This window comes from Pelobates fuscus, chromosome 6 (assembly GCF_036172605.1).
Source record: "Pelobates fuscus isolate aPelFus1 chromosome 6, aPelFus1.pri, whole genome shotgun sequence".
In the NCBI taxonomy this organism is placed as follows: domain Eukaryota; kingdom Metazoa; phylum Chordata; class Amphibia; order Anura; family Pelobatidae; genus Pelobates; species Pelobates fuscus.
This window is the reverse complement of record NC_086322.1, coordinates 27,424,464-27,441,891: the sequence shown is the minus strand read 5'-3', so window position 1 is coordinate 27,441,891 and position 17,428 is coordinate 27,424,464. Positions and strand designations below refer to the sequence as shown.

The 17,428-nt window shown below is 46.1% G+C and overlaps 1 protein-coding gene across 1 annotated transcript in view; it reads left to right on the top strand.

The window, feature by feature from the left end:
- The first annotated feature begins 1,778 nt into the window (after positions 1 to 1,778).
- Positions 1,779 to 17,428, top strand: part of LOC134566026 (vomeronasal type-2 receptor 26-like) — a 48,679-nt gene continuing 33,029 nt past the window's right edge. The window contains exon 1 of the mRNA XM_063425739.1: positions 1,779 to 1,895. Coding sequence (XP_063281809.1) covers positions 1,779 to 1,895 — 117 coding nt within the window. The remainder of the gene's footprint in view (positions 1,896 to 17,428) is intronic.

The following is a 17,428-nucleotide window of genomic DNA, read 5'->3' as shown; positions in this document are numbered from 1 at the left end:
TCCCGCTGGAAACCGGAACATGAAATTCAAGTTCCACTACCGCGGTGCGCCCTGTGCTGCCGGCCAACGCTACAAGACAGGTAAGTAATTATGGGACAAGGGGAGGGGGACAGTATGGGAGAGAAGAATATGGGGAGGGGGATGAAGTCTATGGGGAGGAGGATGAAGTCTATGGGGAGGGGGTGGATGAAGTCTATGGGGAGGGGGTGGATGAAGTCTATGGGGAGGGGGTGGATGAAGACTATGGGGAGGGGGTGGGTGAAGACTATGGGGAGGGGGTGGGTGAAGACTATGGGGAGGGGGTGGGTGAAGACTATGGGGAGGGGGTGATTGAAGACTATGGGGAGGGGGTGAGTGAAGACTATGGGAGGGGGGGACACTATGGGACAGGGGAGAAAAAAAATATTCTGTACAAACTGTCCCATAGTAAGAAACACTATGGGACAGTTTGTTCAGAATATTTTTTTTCTGGGTTTCTTCCTCTAAAAACTAGGTGCGTCTTATGGTGAGGTGCGTCTTATGGAGCGAAAAATACGGTAATTGTTTATACAGAATCACTAAGCCTTTGCTACCAACAAATAATCTGTTAACGTGTTGTCTACAAAGTTAGAACCCCACATGTGTCAGAACTACATTTTTTTATGATGCTTTGCTATTCTAAAATCCGTCAGTGCACCATGGAAATTGTAGTGCTATCCGTTCATTTTGTCATAAAGGTTTCTCAACAGTGTGGGAAGAGAATTGTTTCTCTGTCAGTTAAAGACCTGTGTGTGAGTGTAAGAGAAGCTAAGGTATGAACATGGGTGGGTGAGAAGGAATCTGCAGTAGAAAAATAGAATATTCTGATAAATTAATTAATGAAAGCCTTTCTTTTTATTAACAGTTACATCACTACATAAACAAGGTGAAATGTGAATCAACACATCGGAGGAGTACTATCTTCAATGAATATGGAGAATTCCAATATTATTATTCAATAATAAACAGGATAAAACCATCTAACGGGGATATGTTTCTAAACAATGTGGGTAACTTCACAGAGGATGAGCAGCTGGTCATTGATACAAAATTAATAAAATGGAGAACCAAGGAGAATCAAGTGAGATTTCTCAATAACCTTTTGTAGTCTTGTATTATTTTTAATTTATACTATTAAAGATGTGTAATTAATATGGGTAACCCTTTTTTGCCCTGCTCCTGGCAACAAGCTAGCTAACAGCAGCTACATCTTCTTCTGTCGCTGACAGGGATCCTGAGCCTCCACTATAGTTGGGAGACTGGGACATCTTGTTCTGACACAGTGCCTCCACTCAGTGCAACTTTAATTTATGGGGAACCCACCCCACTGAGTAGATGAGTACCCTCACTTAATGACATGAAATAACTACAGACGTGTAAATACTCACTGTATTGTGGTTAAAGAGATATGCATATAACAGCAGAAATAACAATGCAGTTCCTGGCTAATGTTAAATGATGATAAAGTCCCTGATGTAGGAATAATACAGTCACAAGAGTCTTTAGCAGCAGGAATGCAGACAACAAACTTCCCTTAAAGGGACACTATAGTCACCTGAACAACTTTAGCTTAATGAGGTTGTTCAGGTGAGTGCTACAGCTCCCTGCAGCCTTTTTTTGTAAGCCCTGTATTTTCATAGAAAATACAGTGTTTACATTCTAAGCTTGGAACACCTCCAGTTGCAGTCAATCAGACAGCCACCAGAGGGACTTCCGAGTTCAGAAGCCCTAAAAAGGCCTCACGTCTGACGTATTCACGCATGGGTGAATACTTCAGACTGTGCACGAGCTTTGTATCCTGTGTCAGCACTGTGTGGGAGTGGCTTGAGCTGACAGGTCTGAAAAGGCTGAAGACCGAGGAGGGGAGCATTCAAACAGTAAGTACATTTATTTAGTGAGTGTGGGTGGCTGACTGAGGGTGAGGATGGATGATGGGAGTGGATGGATGATATGGATGATGGGAGTGGATGGATTTGGGGATGGATTTGGATGATGTGAGTGGATGGATGATATGGATGATGGGAGTGGATGGATGATGGGGGTGGATGGATTTGGGTGATGGGAGTGGATGGGTGATGGGAGTGGGTGGATTTGGATGATGGGCGTGGATGGATGATATGGATGATGGGAGTGGATGGATTTGGATGATGGGAGTGGGTGGATGATATGGATGATGGGAGTGGATGGATGATGGGAGTGGATGGATTTGGGGATGGATTTGGATGATGGGAGTGGATGGATGATGGGAGTGGATGGATTTGGGGATGGATTTGGATGATGGGAGTGGATGGATGATATGGATGATGGGAGTGGATGGATTTGGATGATGGGAGTGGATGGATGGTATGGATGATGGGAGTGGATGGATGATATGGATGATGGGAGTGGATGGATTTGGATGATGGGAGTGGATGGATGATATGGATGATGGGAGTGGATGGATGGTGGGATTGGATGGATTTGGATGATGGGAGTGGATGCATTTGGGGATGGATTTGGATGATGGGAGTGGATGGATGATATGGATGATGGGAGTGGATGGATTTGGATGATGGGAGTGGATGATGGGAGTGGATGGATGATATGGATGATGGGAGTGGATGGATGATGGGATTGGATGGATTTGGATGATGGGAGTGGGTGGGTTTGGGGATGGATTTGGATGATGGGAGTGGATGGATGATGGGATTGGATGGATTTGGGGATGTATTTGGATAAACCTAATATACTGTTTTTTAAACATGTGTGCAATATTATATATAGTGTGTATACACAGTAAATACACTTTATGTGCATTATATATATCAATTTTGTTATTGTAATTTTTTTCCTACTTTAATGTTTAATTGTATGTAATTTTAGGGGCATATTAACTAAATGCTTTTTTATGTCTGTATTAAAAGTGCGTAAATATATATATATATATATATATATATATATATATATATATATATATATATATATGTGGAAGGCATATGCCTGAATTTGTGGGAGGGGTTATTTTCCCTATTTAAATCTACAGTAACCCCAGCTTACCTATCGTCGCCGTCTGGAAGTTCTCGTCAGCACAACTTCCGGGTCCTCAACAGCGCGCTTCCGGTCCCGTCATTCCTCGCGGCTTCCCGCCAACTTCTGTTCGGAAAGAAGCTCGCAAACTCACAAACTAACGAACACCAGGTAACCGGCGGGAATGGCCGCCTTCGGGCTATTCCCGCTGTTCGACTTTTCTTTACGGTATATTCCACATTCGGCTTTTGTACTAACAAACGCCGAGCCCACAACCTCACGCAAACGTATAGCTTTCCTTCCACTTAACCCTTTCCATGCTGTCCTGTAAACTCTGAGAATTGTTCAGGAGATCTAACGAAGATTTCGAGCTGCTAAGCATTTGCTCGTTTTAGACGCTCGTACCAAGATCACACTACATTACACAATGTAGTCTGGGGGGCTATTCTCGCGGTTTGACTTTTCTTTAAACTACCTCCATTCACTTTATACTCTCCTACACCTGCTATTTAGATATACACTGGGCTATATGCACTAATAGTTAGATATACACTGTACTATATGCAATGATAGTTAGATATACATGGTACTATATACACTGATAGTTAGATATACACTGTACTATATACACTGATAGTTAGTGTGACGAACCCTACTGCATAGACCTGTATTGCGGGTTCATCTGTTTCCATGGGATTCGTGGATTTCCTGTCCGTACGCTATTGGTTTTTCGTTTCCTAAAGTACCGAGTAAAACTACCGAACATCGGCCACCCAGGAGAGGAGTGTGCGGCTCATTAACACCTTGACCACAAATTAGAACGCTGTGGTTAACCGCAAACCCCTCTCCATTCCATTTCATACGGGTGGTCGTCGTTCGTATGCCGACCACGAGGCGGCGGCCATTTTGGACACGAGGCGAATCAGCGGTGTTCGGTGCAAAACCCATGGATCTAAAAACGGACTCTTTATCTACCGAACACCGCTGGAGACGGCCGTCCCTCCTTCTATTCCCTTGGAGGCATACGAACCCTGTTCCGTTCGGGGGTTTTCTTCATCCGTATGGACTTACCCAGATAGCCGGCCCATGGAGTCATTCGTACACCGAAAGACTTATGAGAGACTTTGACTCCATGGCGATTGGACTGTGTACTTCGGATCTGAGCGCTATTCGTCAGGAATATGCCCTCAGATTCAGGCTATCTGGGGATACGTTGCACGAACACTATATCTTCGGTACTTCGGATTTTATGTATTTTATTGCATTTTGTGTGTTTGTGTTTAAAATGGCGATGGTCCCTATCCTCGGAGTTAATTAGGTTTCTCCCTAATTATCTCCGGGATAGGAAGAAATGTCTTATGGGTAAAATGGGGAGGGCTTGTGTTATAGCCACTGCGATTGGCTACTGCTTAATATATTTTACAGTCTTCCATCAGGTCCCCTAGGGGAGTGTCTACCTGGTGGAGACCTGCATAAATACTGGGCAGGTAGCCCCCATTAAACACATTCTGCTTGACCTTCAAAACGGAGCTTTGTCTCGTTTGTGGAGGGATTGACTATTGGGACAGCGTTTTCGTTTATTTCTAGCTGTGGAAGGATTTCGGATGGATTGCTGATCGGGAGTTACCGCATTCGTATGCTCCGATCGGGAGTCTTATGATCGGTTATGCTGGAACTGCATTTCTGGAGAAAGGGGATTATCGGCTAAACGGCGGCTTCACTCTCCAGGCGGCGAGTGTCGTAACAACTGGTGGCAAGCGACGGGATGAATCCCACCGCCCTGAAGGCCAGCTACACACCCCGGATTGGAAATGCAATATGAGGAGTTAAGGCGTGCTACCCTTAAAGACATTTTGGAGCGCAGAGGACGATCAGCGAGCAATCTCAAGAAAAGAGAGATTATTGCTATATTGGTAGAGATGGATACAGCACAGGGAAGGGAGATAGCTAATGTGCCTGGCCTGCTGGATCTAACACCCGAGGAAATAGCGTTTAACCGGGCAGTTCAGATCAGGCTGGCACACTTTGGCCCCAACCCTGCAGCGGATATTGTAGTGCAAGTACAAGCCGCAGTAACAGCACAACAGGCGCTCCAGAGAAGCGGAGCTGCAGCAGCAGAGGTACCCCATAATAACAATGGGAAGAAAAAGGTACCATTTGCTGCTTTTAAAAACTTTATTGAGACCGAAGGAGAGATAGACGGGTTCCTGGCGGACTTTGAACGACAGTGTGCTTTACACCAGGTACCCGCAGAAGAATGGGTTCCTATCCTCTCTGGGAAATTATCCGGCCGGGCTAGTGAAGCTTTTCGGGCCATCCCAGAGGAGGAACTCACTAGCTACCGGACAGTAAAAGATGCTCTTTTGACCCGGTACGCTGTTACCCCTGAGGCGTACCGGAGGCGATTCCGGGACAATAATAAACAGGCTGGTGATTCCTATGTGGAATGGGCATGCCGGGTACACCGCACGGCAGCCCACTGGATGACAGGATGTCGAGCGGTAACTGGGGAAGAGGTGCTGCAAGTGTTCCTGCTAGAACACTGCTTTGACAAATTACCTGCAGGAGTTCGAGAGTGGGTCAGGGACCGTAAACCCGCTACCTTCCATGAAGCTGCTCGTCTGGCTGACGAATACACTGATGCCCGTAAGCTCGATCAGACAGCAGCCAAGGTCCCTGCCCGAGTGGAATACAAACCGGCAGCACCTCCAACCACCAACCTATATCACCCCCCAGCACAACGTACCCCCGCTATACCGCCAGCAACCAACCATGGGCAGTCAGCCCGATTCAACAAACGGGGTTACTCCAACCAGGTCCAGTGCTTTGGGTGCAAGCAGATGGGACATAAAAAACCAGAATGCCCTTTAAACCACGCCAACCAAGCACCATCCTGGAGAAACCCAGCCGGCGGAGCCCAACAACCACCTCAGCCTTCTGCTCACTGCCTGGAGCAGGAGGAGTTTTGGGGTTTCCTGCACGAAGCAGACCCAGTTCACGCAGCTCAGCAGGACAACCGCCAACACCACAGACAGACCGTTAAGTTGAACGGGAAAGAGGTCACTGGTCTAAGAGACACCGGGGCTACGATGACCTTGCTTCAAAAGAACCTGGTTTCGGAACACCAACACACCGGGAACACTGTGGCAGTAAGGGTGGCAGGAGGCGCCGTGTTCCGTCTGCCTGTTGCCCGGGTTCATTTGGACTGGGGAGCGGGAGCTGGACATGTGAATGTGGGGGTTATGAAGGACTTACCTGCCGATGTTTTGCTGGGAAATGATTTGGCCCCTTTGATTTCCGCCTATGCTACTATGGGACCTGGCGAAGCCAACCCAGTGACTACCCGTGCTCAGACCCGTGCTGCTGGAACCGGCCCACCTGCTGCTGAGACCCAGGTAAGGACCGATTCCCCGACTGACACCCCAGGGCCGACGTTAGCTAGTTGGGATTCCCCGGAGGAGTTCGGGAGGGAAACCCAGACAGACCCATCTCTCCAGAGGTATAGAGGCAGAGCAGATACTGGAGAGGAGGGAGCAGAGGGGGAGCGGTATGAGTGGGTGGGGGACAGATTATATCGGATCCCTAAGCCATCCCAGAAAAGTGTTGCCCCTCCGCCGAATCGACAGCTGGTAGTGCCCGCGAAATACCGGCGAGAGATTCTGCGGATAGGGCATGATGTCCCGCTAGCCGGACATCTAGGGTCCCGCCGCACAGGCCATAGGATTACGCAGAATTTCTTTTGGCCAGGAATTAACCAGGCTGTGCGGATATATTGTAGCACGTGTGACACTTGTCAACGGGTAGGGAAGCGGGGGGACCACCCAAAAGGTAGGCTTATGTCGATGCCTATTATTGGGGAGCCCTTTGCCCGCATAGCCGTTGATATTGTGGGTCCACTGGCCAGGGCTAGTCCATCTGGTAAGAAATACATTCTCACCGTGGTGGACTATGCCACTCGCTATCCAGAGGCAGTGGCGCTGTCTAACATAGAGGCAGAGACAGTTGCTGATGCCCTGGTTAGGATTTTTACCAGGGTCGGGTTCCCTCAAGAGATTCTCTCTGACCAGGGAACCCAATTTACCGCTGTGCTCACCCAGCAGCTGTGGAGGGTATGCGGCATTAAACCGATACTTAGTTCCCCATACCATCCACAGACTAACGGTCTCTGCGAGCGATTTAATGGCACCCTCAAACAGATGCTGAGGACCTTTTCTGACACTTGCCGAGACTGGGAGCGATTCCTGCCTCATCTGTTGTTTGCCTACAGAGAGGTGCCCCAGGAATCTACTGGGTTCTCCCCCTTTGAGCTGCTTTATGGGAGAAGGGTCCGCGGACCTCTAGATCTCATTAGAGGCCACTGGGAGGGGGAGACAGAGCAGGAAGGTACCCCCATAGTACCGTATGTTCTGGAACTTCGGGACCGCATGGAGAAACTGTCTCTGATGGCAAGAGAGAATCTCCGGGTGGCCCAGGGGAGACAGAAGGAATGGTATGATCGGGGTGCCCGACAGCGAGTATTCCAGGTTGGGCAGAAGGTACTAGTGCTCAAACCTGTGAAGGCGAACAAGATGCAGGCATCTTGGCAGGGCCCGTATAAAGTATTAGCCCAGGTGTGCGATACTACGTACCTTATAGCCAGCTGTTCAGATGACAGGATCCAGCGATCCTTTCATGTGAACATGCTAAAGGAATATCAGGAACGACCGGAGGATGTAGCCGCAGTGTGTGCCCCCGCTACAGACGATACCGAAAGCTTACCCCTACCCGACCTATTAGCCAGAGGTGCCCAGACGGATCTGACTGAGCTCGTACAGCTAGGGGACAGGTTAAGCCCCGCGGAGAAGGAACAGGCGAAACAGCTTCTGTGGGAGAAGCAGGCGACGTTCTCCCAAGAACCCGGCTACACTACCCTAGCTGTACATAAGGTAGAGACCCCTGGACAGAACCCCTTACGACAGCCCCCTTACCGTATCCCTGAAGCAGTCCGAGAAGGAATGCGGAAGGAGATAGAGGAGATGACCCAGCTTGGGGTCATCGAGCACTCCGATAGCCCTTGGGCCTCCCCTGTAGTCCTGGTGCCTAAGAAGGATGGGACCACCCGGTTCTGTGTGGACTACAGGAGGCTCAACGAGCGGACCACCACTGACGCCTACCCGATGCCACGGGTAGACGAGTTATTAGACCGCATTGCCAGGGGACGCTACCTGACCACCATAGACCTGTGTAAGGGCTACTGGCAGATTCCCCTGGCCAAGGACGCCATCCCCAAGTCGGCCTTCGTCACCCCCTTTGGCTTATACCAATTTAAGGTTATGCCATTTGGGATGAAGAACGCCCCAGCTACCTTCCAACGAATGGTGGATAGGCTCCTTGATGGCTTCCAGGACTTTGCTTGTGCATACCTGGATGATATTGCGGTCTACAGTGAGTCCTGGGAGGAACACCTGGTGCACGTAGGGGTAGTACTGGATAAAATTCGGGCCGCTGGCCTGACGTTGAAGCCAGAGAAGTGTCATCTAGGTATGGCTGAGGTACAATACTTGGGTCACAGGGTGGGGTGTGGGAGCCAGAGACCAGAGCCGGCCAAGATAGAGGCAGTAGCGAACTGGCCCACACCTATAACCAAGACCCAAGTATTGGCCTTCCTAGGGACTGCAGGGTATTACAGACGCTTTGTCCCCGACTATAGCTCGATAGCTAAACCCCTGACAGACCTGACTAAGAAGAACCTCCCTAAGCAGGTCCTGTGGTCTCCAGCTTGTGAAGCTGCGTTTCAAGCACTTAAGCAGGCCCTCGTGAATGCCCCTGTCCTGGCTGCCCCACTTCCTAACAAACGTTTTCTCGTCCATACAGATGCTTCCATGTATGGACTGGGGGCTGTGCTAAGCCAGGTCGGGGAAGATGGAGGAGAACACCCTGTCGCATACCTCAGTCGAAAGCTGTTACCCCGGGAAGTGAGCTATGCGGCAGTAGAGAAAGAGTGTTTGGCCCTGGTCTGGGCATTGAAGAAATTGAGCCCCTATTTGTATGGGCAGGAATTTTCCCTTATCACGGACCACAATCCCCTTGTTTGGCTTATGGTAGAGACAATGGTAGACTGCTGCGGTGGAGTTTAGCATTACAGCCATATAACTTCACCATCAGCTACCGACCCGGTAAGCAGAATGGGAATGCAGATGGGTTATCCTGGCAAACCGACGTCCTTGCTACTTCCTAGTCCGGTCATCCCCACGTTGACCCGCTAAAGGGCCAAGCCGGGTCTGCCGGAGTGTTCCACAAGGGGGGAGCCGTGTGACGAACCCTACTGCATAGACCTGTATTGCGGGTTCATCTGTTTCCATGGGATTCGTGGATTTCCTGTCCGTACGCTATTGGTTTTTCGTTTCCTAAAGTACCGAGTAAAACTACCGAACATCGGCCACCCAGGAGAGGAGTGTGCGGCTCATTAACACCTTGACCACAAATTAGAACGCTGTGGTTAACCGCAAACCCCTCTCCATTCCATTTCATACGGGTGGTCGTCGTTCGTATGCCGACCACGAGGCGGCGGCCATTTTGGACACGAGGCGAATCAGCGGTGTTCGGTGCAAAACCCATGGATCTAAAAACGGACTCTTTATCTACCGAACACCGCTGGAGACGGCCGTCCCTCCTTCTATTCCCTTGGAGGCATACGAACCCTGTTCCGTTCGGGGGTTTTCTTCATCCGTATGGACTTACCCAGATAGCCGGCCCATGGAGTCATTCGTACACCGAAAGACTTATGAGAGACTTTGACTCCATGGCGATTGGACTGTGTACTTCGGATCTGAGCGCTATTCGGCAGGAATATGCCCTCAGATTCAGGCTATCTGGGGATACGTTGCACGAACACTATATCTTCGGTACTTCGGATTTTATGTATTTTATTGCATTTTGTGTGTTTGTGTTTAAAATGGCGATGGTCCCTATCCTCGGAGTTAATTAGGTTTCTCCCTAATTATCTCCGGGATAGGAAGAAATGTCTTATGGGTAAAATGGGGAGGGCTTGTGTTATAGCCACTGCGATTGGCTACTGCTTAATATATTTTACAGTCTTCCATCAGGTCCCCTAGGGGAGTGTCTACCTGGTGGAGACCTGCATAAATACTGGGCAGGTAGCCCCCATTAAACACATTCTGCTTGACCTTCAAAACGGAGCTTTGTCTCGTTTGTGGAGGGATTGACTATTGGGACAGCGTTTTCGTTTATTTCTAGCTGTGGAAGGATTTCGGATGGATTGCTGATCGGGAGTTACCGCATTCGTATGCTCCGATCGGGAGTCTTATGATCGGTTATGCTGGAACTGCATTTCTGGAGAAAGGGGATTATCGGCTAAACGGCGGCTTCACTCTCCAGGCGGCGAGTGTCGTAACAGTTAGATATACTCTAAGCCCCGCACCTAGCTCAGCACATCCGCAGCGGGTTGCAACAATTCACCTCTTGTGCCGAATTCCCCTCGATAAATAGCTAACCTACCATACACCCGAGCGAAGGGAACATACAGTTACTGCTACAGAGGCGCTACAAGGTCAATACTTTAGTGAACAATTGTGCTTACAGAAACAAAGTATATAAACACATCAAGCACATTAAAAGTCCTACGCATTTCATCATTCCTACGCATTATCCTCAATCAATGCACACTCGAGCAGCGCAAATTCTGTTAGATCACCAGTACAAACGCCATATGCTTGAAGTAGTGATTGTTCTCATGTAACCATATTGTATGTTACTACACACAGTCAGGACATACACACTATATATACTCTAGTTTTTTGTTGTTGTCCTGTTTGTGGCCAGCTATGGCTAGGACCGCCTACAAACCACTACCACTACTACACTACATGTAAGTGCTGTAAAACATATGGCTGTGATTGTTTCAGTAGCTGCCAAATCATCAGACCGCATCGTCCTCAGTGTGATCTGTAGTTCACTCCATTGTAGTTTTCTGGACTTACTGTCCAGATCTGTACTATTGTATAGAAAATGCTTTGCATTGGGGACTGAGTCCCATTCATATGCTCCTCCTAGAGTTTCTAGCTGTACTTCCCCAGGTTATTTTATTCATCCATCCTTTATTCATTTTTAGTTCATGACATGTTTTCCCTTCAGCCGGATCCTCTACACGTAGAGCTTCTCTTACAGCCTCACGGCTTAGTTCGGCTCAGAGAAAACAATAACTATCCCTTACTGAGATAGTGAGTGATATACTAAAGTGCCTGAATAAAAGCAGCTCAACACAAAAATTGGAATACCTTAATCCACAATAAAGTGCAAAATATAAGAATAAAAAGGTATAAACAATATACCAGCAAGTGGAGCGCTATAATGAATATTAATATAAATAATGAGGGGGTATACTCACCCCTCCAACATAGTGATACAATGTGTCCAAATGTACATACAAAGTAAAACAACAAAAAGAGAGAATATAGTGCAGATGGTTTGCAAAAATAAAAAATGAATAATAGTAGCAATTGGTTGAAACCACTCACGTGGGTTGGAGCCTATAAGCTATTGGCTCCGTAAGTGACTCCTTTTTGCTCTTGAGGCAGCAACACACCCCTTTATCCCAAACGATGTTCTCCCGAAGATATGGAACAAGCAGAGAGAGAGAACCTCATAGGTGGTATTGTACAGATAGTGTATACAAAATAGTGAGATAGTAATTGTTATGCTCACCTTAGACAGAGCCTTGAATTCCTGGCTCTGAGGTTTGTTGGCAATATGCTAATTTATTGGGATAGCATTCCCCACATAGTGTTCCTGGAGGCTAGAAAGGACTATATGGACTGATATAAAAAAATAACGATTTATTGTAGAGATAAAAAATAATAAAAACAATATTAAGACTTCTCAAAAGCATATAAGCTAAAAGGTAGAAAGTCCAAGTATAAAAGTCCAAAACTCCAGCTAAACGCGTTTCACTCTTGTATGAGCTTCCTCAGTAGCTGTTCGCTAAGACTGTGTACCACTCCCCCTTGCGTTCCACATGGTCTCTATGACTACCAGTGGAACGCATACAATGCATTCCAGCTCACCTCTAAGACAACGTTTTCACAGACTGGGTCGAATTTACCCGCAAGTTTTTCACAATAGCTGTCAATGTTTTGTATTAGAAGCTGTGAGTAGAACTTGCAAACCGCTATTGAATTTCTTACTTTGTCCACCGAAGTCCAGAACGTTAAATTAGTGCTTTCTAAAAAAAAAAATTCCAAGTACTTTATGTATATATATTTTCGAAGACGTGTGGCTTAGTTAAATAATTAGCGGCAACAGGTATGGTCCAAACTGTTTGCACAGTTCATACAGTCAGTCAGGGTAACATTTTACATGCCTTCTCCCAGTACATGCTAAACTTAAACATTCGCGCAAGGTCAGTATCGTAAAATAATTAATCCACAAACTGCGCTCTTAAAACAGTATTTGGCTCTCTAAATGTTATTTGCTTGGCTCTGTCAAACAATAGAAGGTTTCTTTGCTATGGTATGTTTGCACTTTTGTTCTACCTAAGATATGAAACAAGTCTAGTAATATTGCCGGCAGTCCTAAATTTATGGAAATGTTGCAGTCTGCGCGAACAAGCACATACCATTGGCTTTGAAACATTTGAAGCAGAGCATTTAGTAATATCATCTCAGACTGTTTTGTTTGTGTAAAAAACAAAAAAAACCTTACGAGGGCCATTCATACATACTGACCATCTGGACCCAACTCGCTCACAGGGCGTACCAGTTACTGTCAGCCTTACAATTCTACTTCATTATCCCACATGTTTTCTCTCTAACTAACCTTCCCTCTTAGTTAGCAGTGGCTGGCTGTCAGGTTCATAGGTGTCCAATAGTTATCCTTCCCTCCGGCTTCTTTGCCTTAGGTTAGTGGTCCCGCGAGGCCAACACCCATCCTCATACTCGGAGGTACTACGCCCCTCGGGCCAAATCATAGCTAGTCGCCTCGCATCGTGGCATAGAAAGGGCCTCACCTGTCACTCCCATTCTATCTTATGTTTAATGGTCACCGAGAGGCCGACACCCCGCCATAACGCTCAGTGGCCACGCTATCCCCTCGCGCCAATACATAGATAGAGCCTCTCAAGCCGCTTGGCAATTAGAAGGGCCTCACCTGTCACCAACCAAGAGTAATCGTTTCACCGCTTTGCTGCACTAGCTAGTCAGCCAGCGCATGCACACACACACACCCACACACACTACTTGGGGGGCAGCACCTGCAGACCCCGTCATGCATACCCACTATGTCTCAGATCCAATAATCAGATCAGGTGTCTTAGCGGATTATTCCCGCCTCATCATAGCTCTAGTTTCAATGGTGAGTTTATATACTCTCGCAGTAATACAACACTATGTCACAACTATCATACAGGGCTGTAACGGAGCTCCGTGTACCCCGACCGAGTACCCTCCGTTGATGGATGCTCCTAACGCTCTCAGAGGACTCCAAGCACTGCAGACGACACCACAACCACCGCAGGCTCCACAACCGCCGTAGCTTAACTGGAGCCGCGCCGTCTTCCTTCCACCCTGGATCGGCTTCTGTCCTCCAGGACCGTGTGGGGAAGACCTCTCCTCCAGGAGAGCGTAACAGGAACAAGCTCTTAAAAGAGCTAAGTGATTGAAAGCTCAGGGGAATATGCAGAGCATAGCAATCCCCAGTGTGATATAGCAGTTCCCTCCAATAACGAGACAAGGCTACGTATTGAGGGTCAGAAGAGATCTGAGATGCTGGAACACCCAGCCTGGCTTTTATTGAGGTTACATACAAATAGGACACTCCCAGGGGGAGGCATAAAATCACCAATCACACATCTGGTGCAACCCACACATTCCCTCCCCTCAGATAAACAGTTAAACCAATTATTACATACAATAAAAATACAGTTTTTACACACACACTGTAACTTTAAAACCATACATCCAATTTCAATATAAGTTGCATATTCAGACTCAGCATACATCAAACATAAACACTTCCAAAAATCAGCCAAATCCCTCCAGTGGATCAAAAGTTAGCTGGAAGTCCTTTATGACCGACCGCAAGCACAATTTCCTGCCCAAAACAGTTCCATAGATTTGGGCTGTGCGGCCGGTCAATTTCATGCGGAAAAACGATTTCGAACGGGACTTAGTCTCTGGAGCTGCAAGTTCAGTATGGGGAAGGCTGACCGCATTCGAATGACTAAAATGGCTGCCGCCACGTGTTCGGCTGCCGAATGGCGGCCACCCAGCGCTCGGCAATTAACCTGCAGTAACCTCACAGCCTGGGAGGTAAATTGCCTGCACACTTTAACTTCTGGGTGGTCCGCCTGTGTGGTACTTGGTTCAGTAAGCCCTATTTACTGAACCAAGTGGGGGAAAGCCAGGGGCAAGTTATTTTAAAGGTCTGGGGACATAGTCTTAAAGGGGCATTGTTCAGCAAAGTCACAATATGTCCCCAGACGGTTCTTAAAGGGCCATACACACCCAATAAAAGTTAATACATTTTCAGGGGCACAATCTTCCAGGGGCCATAGTCATGAGGCAGGAGGCTGGCAAACATGCTTCTCCACAATCCGGGGAAGCAGGGCAATTTCTCATTTAAAGGGCCAGTTACAAAAAGCGATTTGTAACAAGGGCTAATCCAAGCTTTCAATACGTCAATCACTTACGCACTAAGGATCTACTAGAGAATTAGATATAGCAGTACAAGGTTGATACCAAATATACATATTTCTCCAACTTGTCACTCACGTTGTGATACTATCATATCACATACACTAGGTGCCCATATCGATTGAGTAGATACCAAGTTCAGCGGTTTCCTCCAACAATTTGTTTCAGGCATTTCGTTTCCTACATATATTTTCAGTTAAATAAGTATATTGGGCCTCACGCTGCCTTTTACGGTTACACGTTGCTCATTTTAGGCCATGTAACGGACCATCGTCAGGTCCTCAATACGCTTACGTACATATCGTGTACGTACAAAGCATTAGCAATCTAATAAAGACAGGATAAACCAGAATTCCCACTTGTTTCATATCACACATTGAGGCATCACTCTGCCTTTATTACGAACAAACGAATACAATTCAAATCCTTAACAGCTAATATGGGCTTGTCTAGGCACGCCTCACATTCGCAAGGTTCTCCATCCGCAATCGTTTTGTTACGTTATTAATATTACATACATCCCACTATGTTGTTTAGGTTCAAGATGTCAATCAGGTTCGACTGTCGGTCATGCTATCTATTTCTATCCTAGAAGTTACACCTATAGGCATCTTATAATACAGATAATTACGATCCCAAGCCTGTCAAGTAAACCATTAGAGGGTATTTATTATACGTCTTATTATCTTTGAGCTTATACCACAATCAAAGTTCCTTTTCAGGTTCCTCTCTTAAGAACACATTTCCCTACTGTTAGTCTTGGTGTTTCATTTATTCTTCGGTCTGCATTACGTCAGATAGTTTGTCAGATGTTTTTTTTTCCCCCCCCAGTCCTTTTTCTCTAGTTCTGTCCAGTTATTCACACATGTAAGGTTGTGTTAACGCTCATCTACAAGAAACAAGATGGCCAAGGGTCCCCGCAGTATCTCCCGCCCCGGAAAAGAAAGAAACTCTCCTAAAGTCCTGAGGTCAGGCCTTGCTTAAACGTAACTGTTGAGCTTAAGAACATTCAGTCCAGAGATCCTCAGCAGTTCATAAGGTCTAATCACGCCTTAAGTTAGAGTTTTAAGCAGGTAAATTTATCTACTAACACTGAGGAAACTTACTCTAAAGCTTACGATATGTGTAAGTATTGTGAATGATTCAAGATAATACTGTGTTCCAATTTTAAATGGCTGCTTGCACAATTTTTGCCACATCTCTCTGAAACCAGCCTACAATACAATTAAACTATACCTACAGGAATTCTTAACGTTACGTGTAGTTCATATACTCAAATGAGTCTCCCTTTAATAACCCTAATTTAAGCTAGCAGCTAACTTGTCTTTCTATGATTTCTGGAAGCCAAAAGAGAGAATCCTGCTATCGGAAACATTCGGCCTTCAACTATGTGTATAGGTTCAGGAATCAACAATTGTTACATTATCTACTCCTCATACCAAAACGTATCAGTTGGGCATTTTAAATTATGCCAGGTTTAAAATCTGCACTCGTACTGAAAGACCAGGTTAGCCAGGTCACTAACTTAACCTAACTATCTTTAATAACTGTAATATTTGGTACTTTAATTCGCAGTCCAGGCCTTATTCCTTCCGTCCTCTAATGGGCTTGTCACGACACACATAAGTAGAATATGGTAAGTTGTTTACAATAGGAACATTCCTAACCAAGGATAGAAATCAGACTGACTTGTCAATAATGTGACTAAATGTGCTAATTTATGAATTAATCTTGTCTTTTATTTTTGCCCTCTTTTGCAGGCCTGACCTCTCGTCGGTTTCGGCACACCTCAACCGACTTTAGTCCTTATCAAACTACATATTTTAATCGTACGTCCTCGAATGACCCCGTACACAAATATATATATATATATATATATATATATATATATAAAAGAAACCAAGAGGGCTGCACTCACCTGAACATGCATACATTATAGTGTGCTGCTGGGGCCAAAATATACAAAATACAGAATCCAGCGCACTCGCTTATTAACTAAACAGTGATTTCAAATCTTAGAGATTGTAATAGTTTTATTTAAAAACACCTCACCTAGGCAAAAATTGATGGAGGTTTAGTTACATTATATAATCATACATTGCATAAGCCTGCCAACTGCATCAAAGTACCCCAAATTTGGCAGGTCTATCAGCAGCCTAATGCTTGCTCTTATGAGATTAATCCACTTACTTGGGAAATACTTCCTTACTGGGACTCTCTGCAAGTCAAGGCTAAATAGGATCCTGGAATCAGGCACCTGTAACATTGATGGTGCAAAACCAAGGAGTTGGCCTCGGACTCCCAAATATGTAATAAGAAACCAAGAGGGCTGCACTCACCTGAACATGCCTCATTCCAGGACCCTATTTAGCCTTGACTTGCAGAGAGTCCTAGTAAGGAAGTATTTCCCAAGTAAGTGGATTCATCTCATAAGAGCAAGCATTAGGCTGCTACTAGTAGGACCTGACGAATATGGGGTACTTTGATGCAGTTGGCAGGCTTATGCAATGTATGATCATATAATGTAACTAAACCTCCATCAATGTTTGCCTAGGTGAGGTGTTTTTAAATAAAACTATTACAATCTCTAAGATTTGAAATCACTGTTTAGTTAATAAGGGAGTGCGCTGGATTCTGTATTTAATATGTGTGTGTGTATATATATATATATATATATATATATATATATATATACAAAAATTGGTAGCTTGGCACTC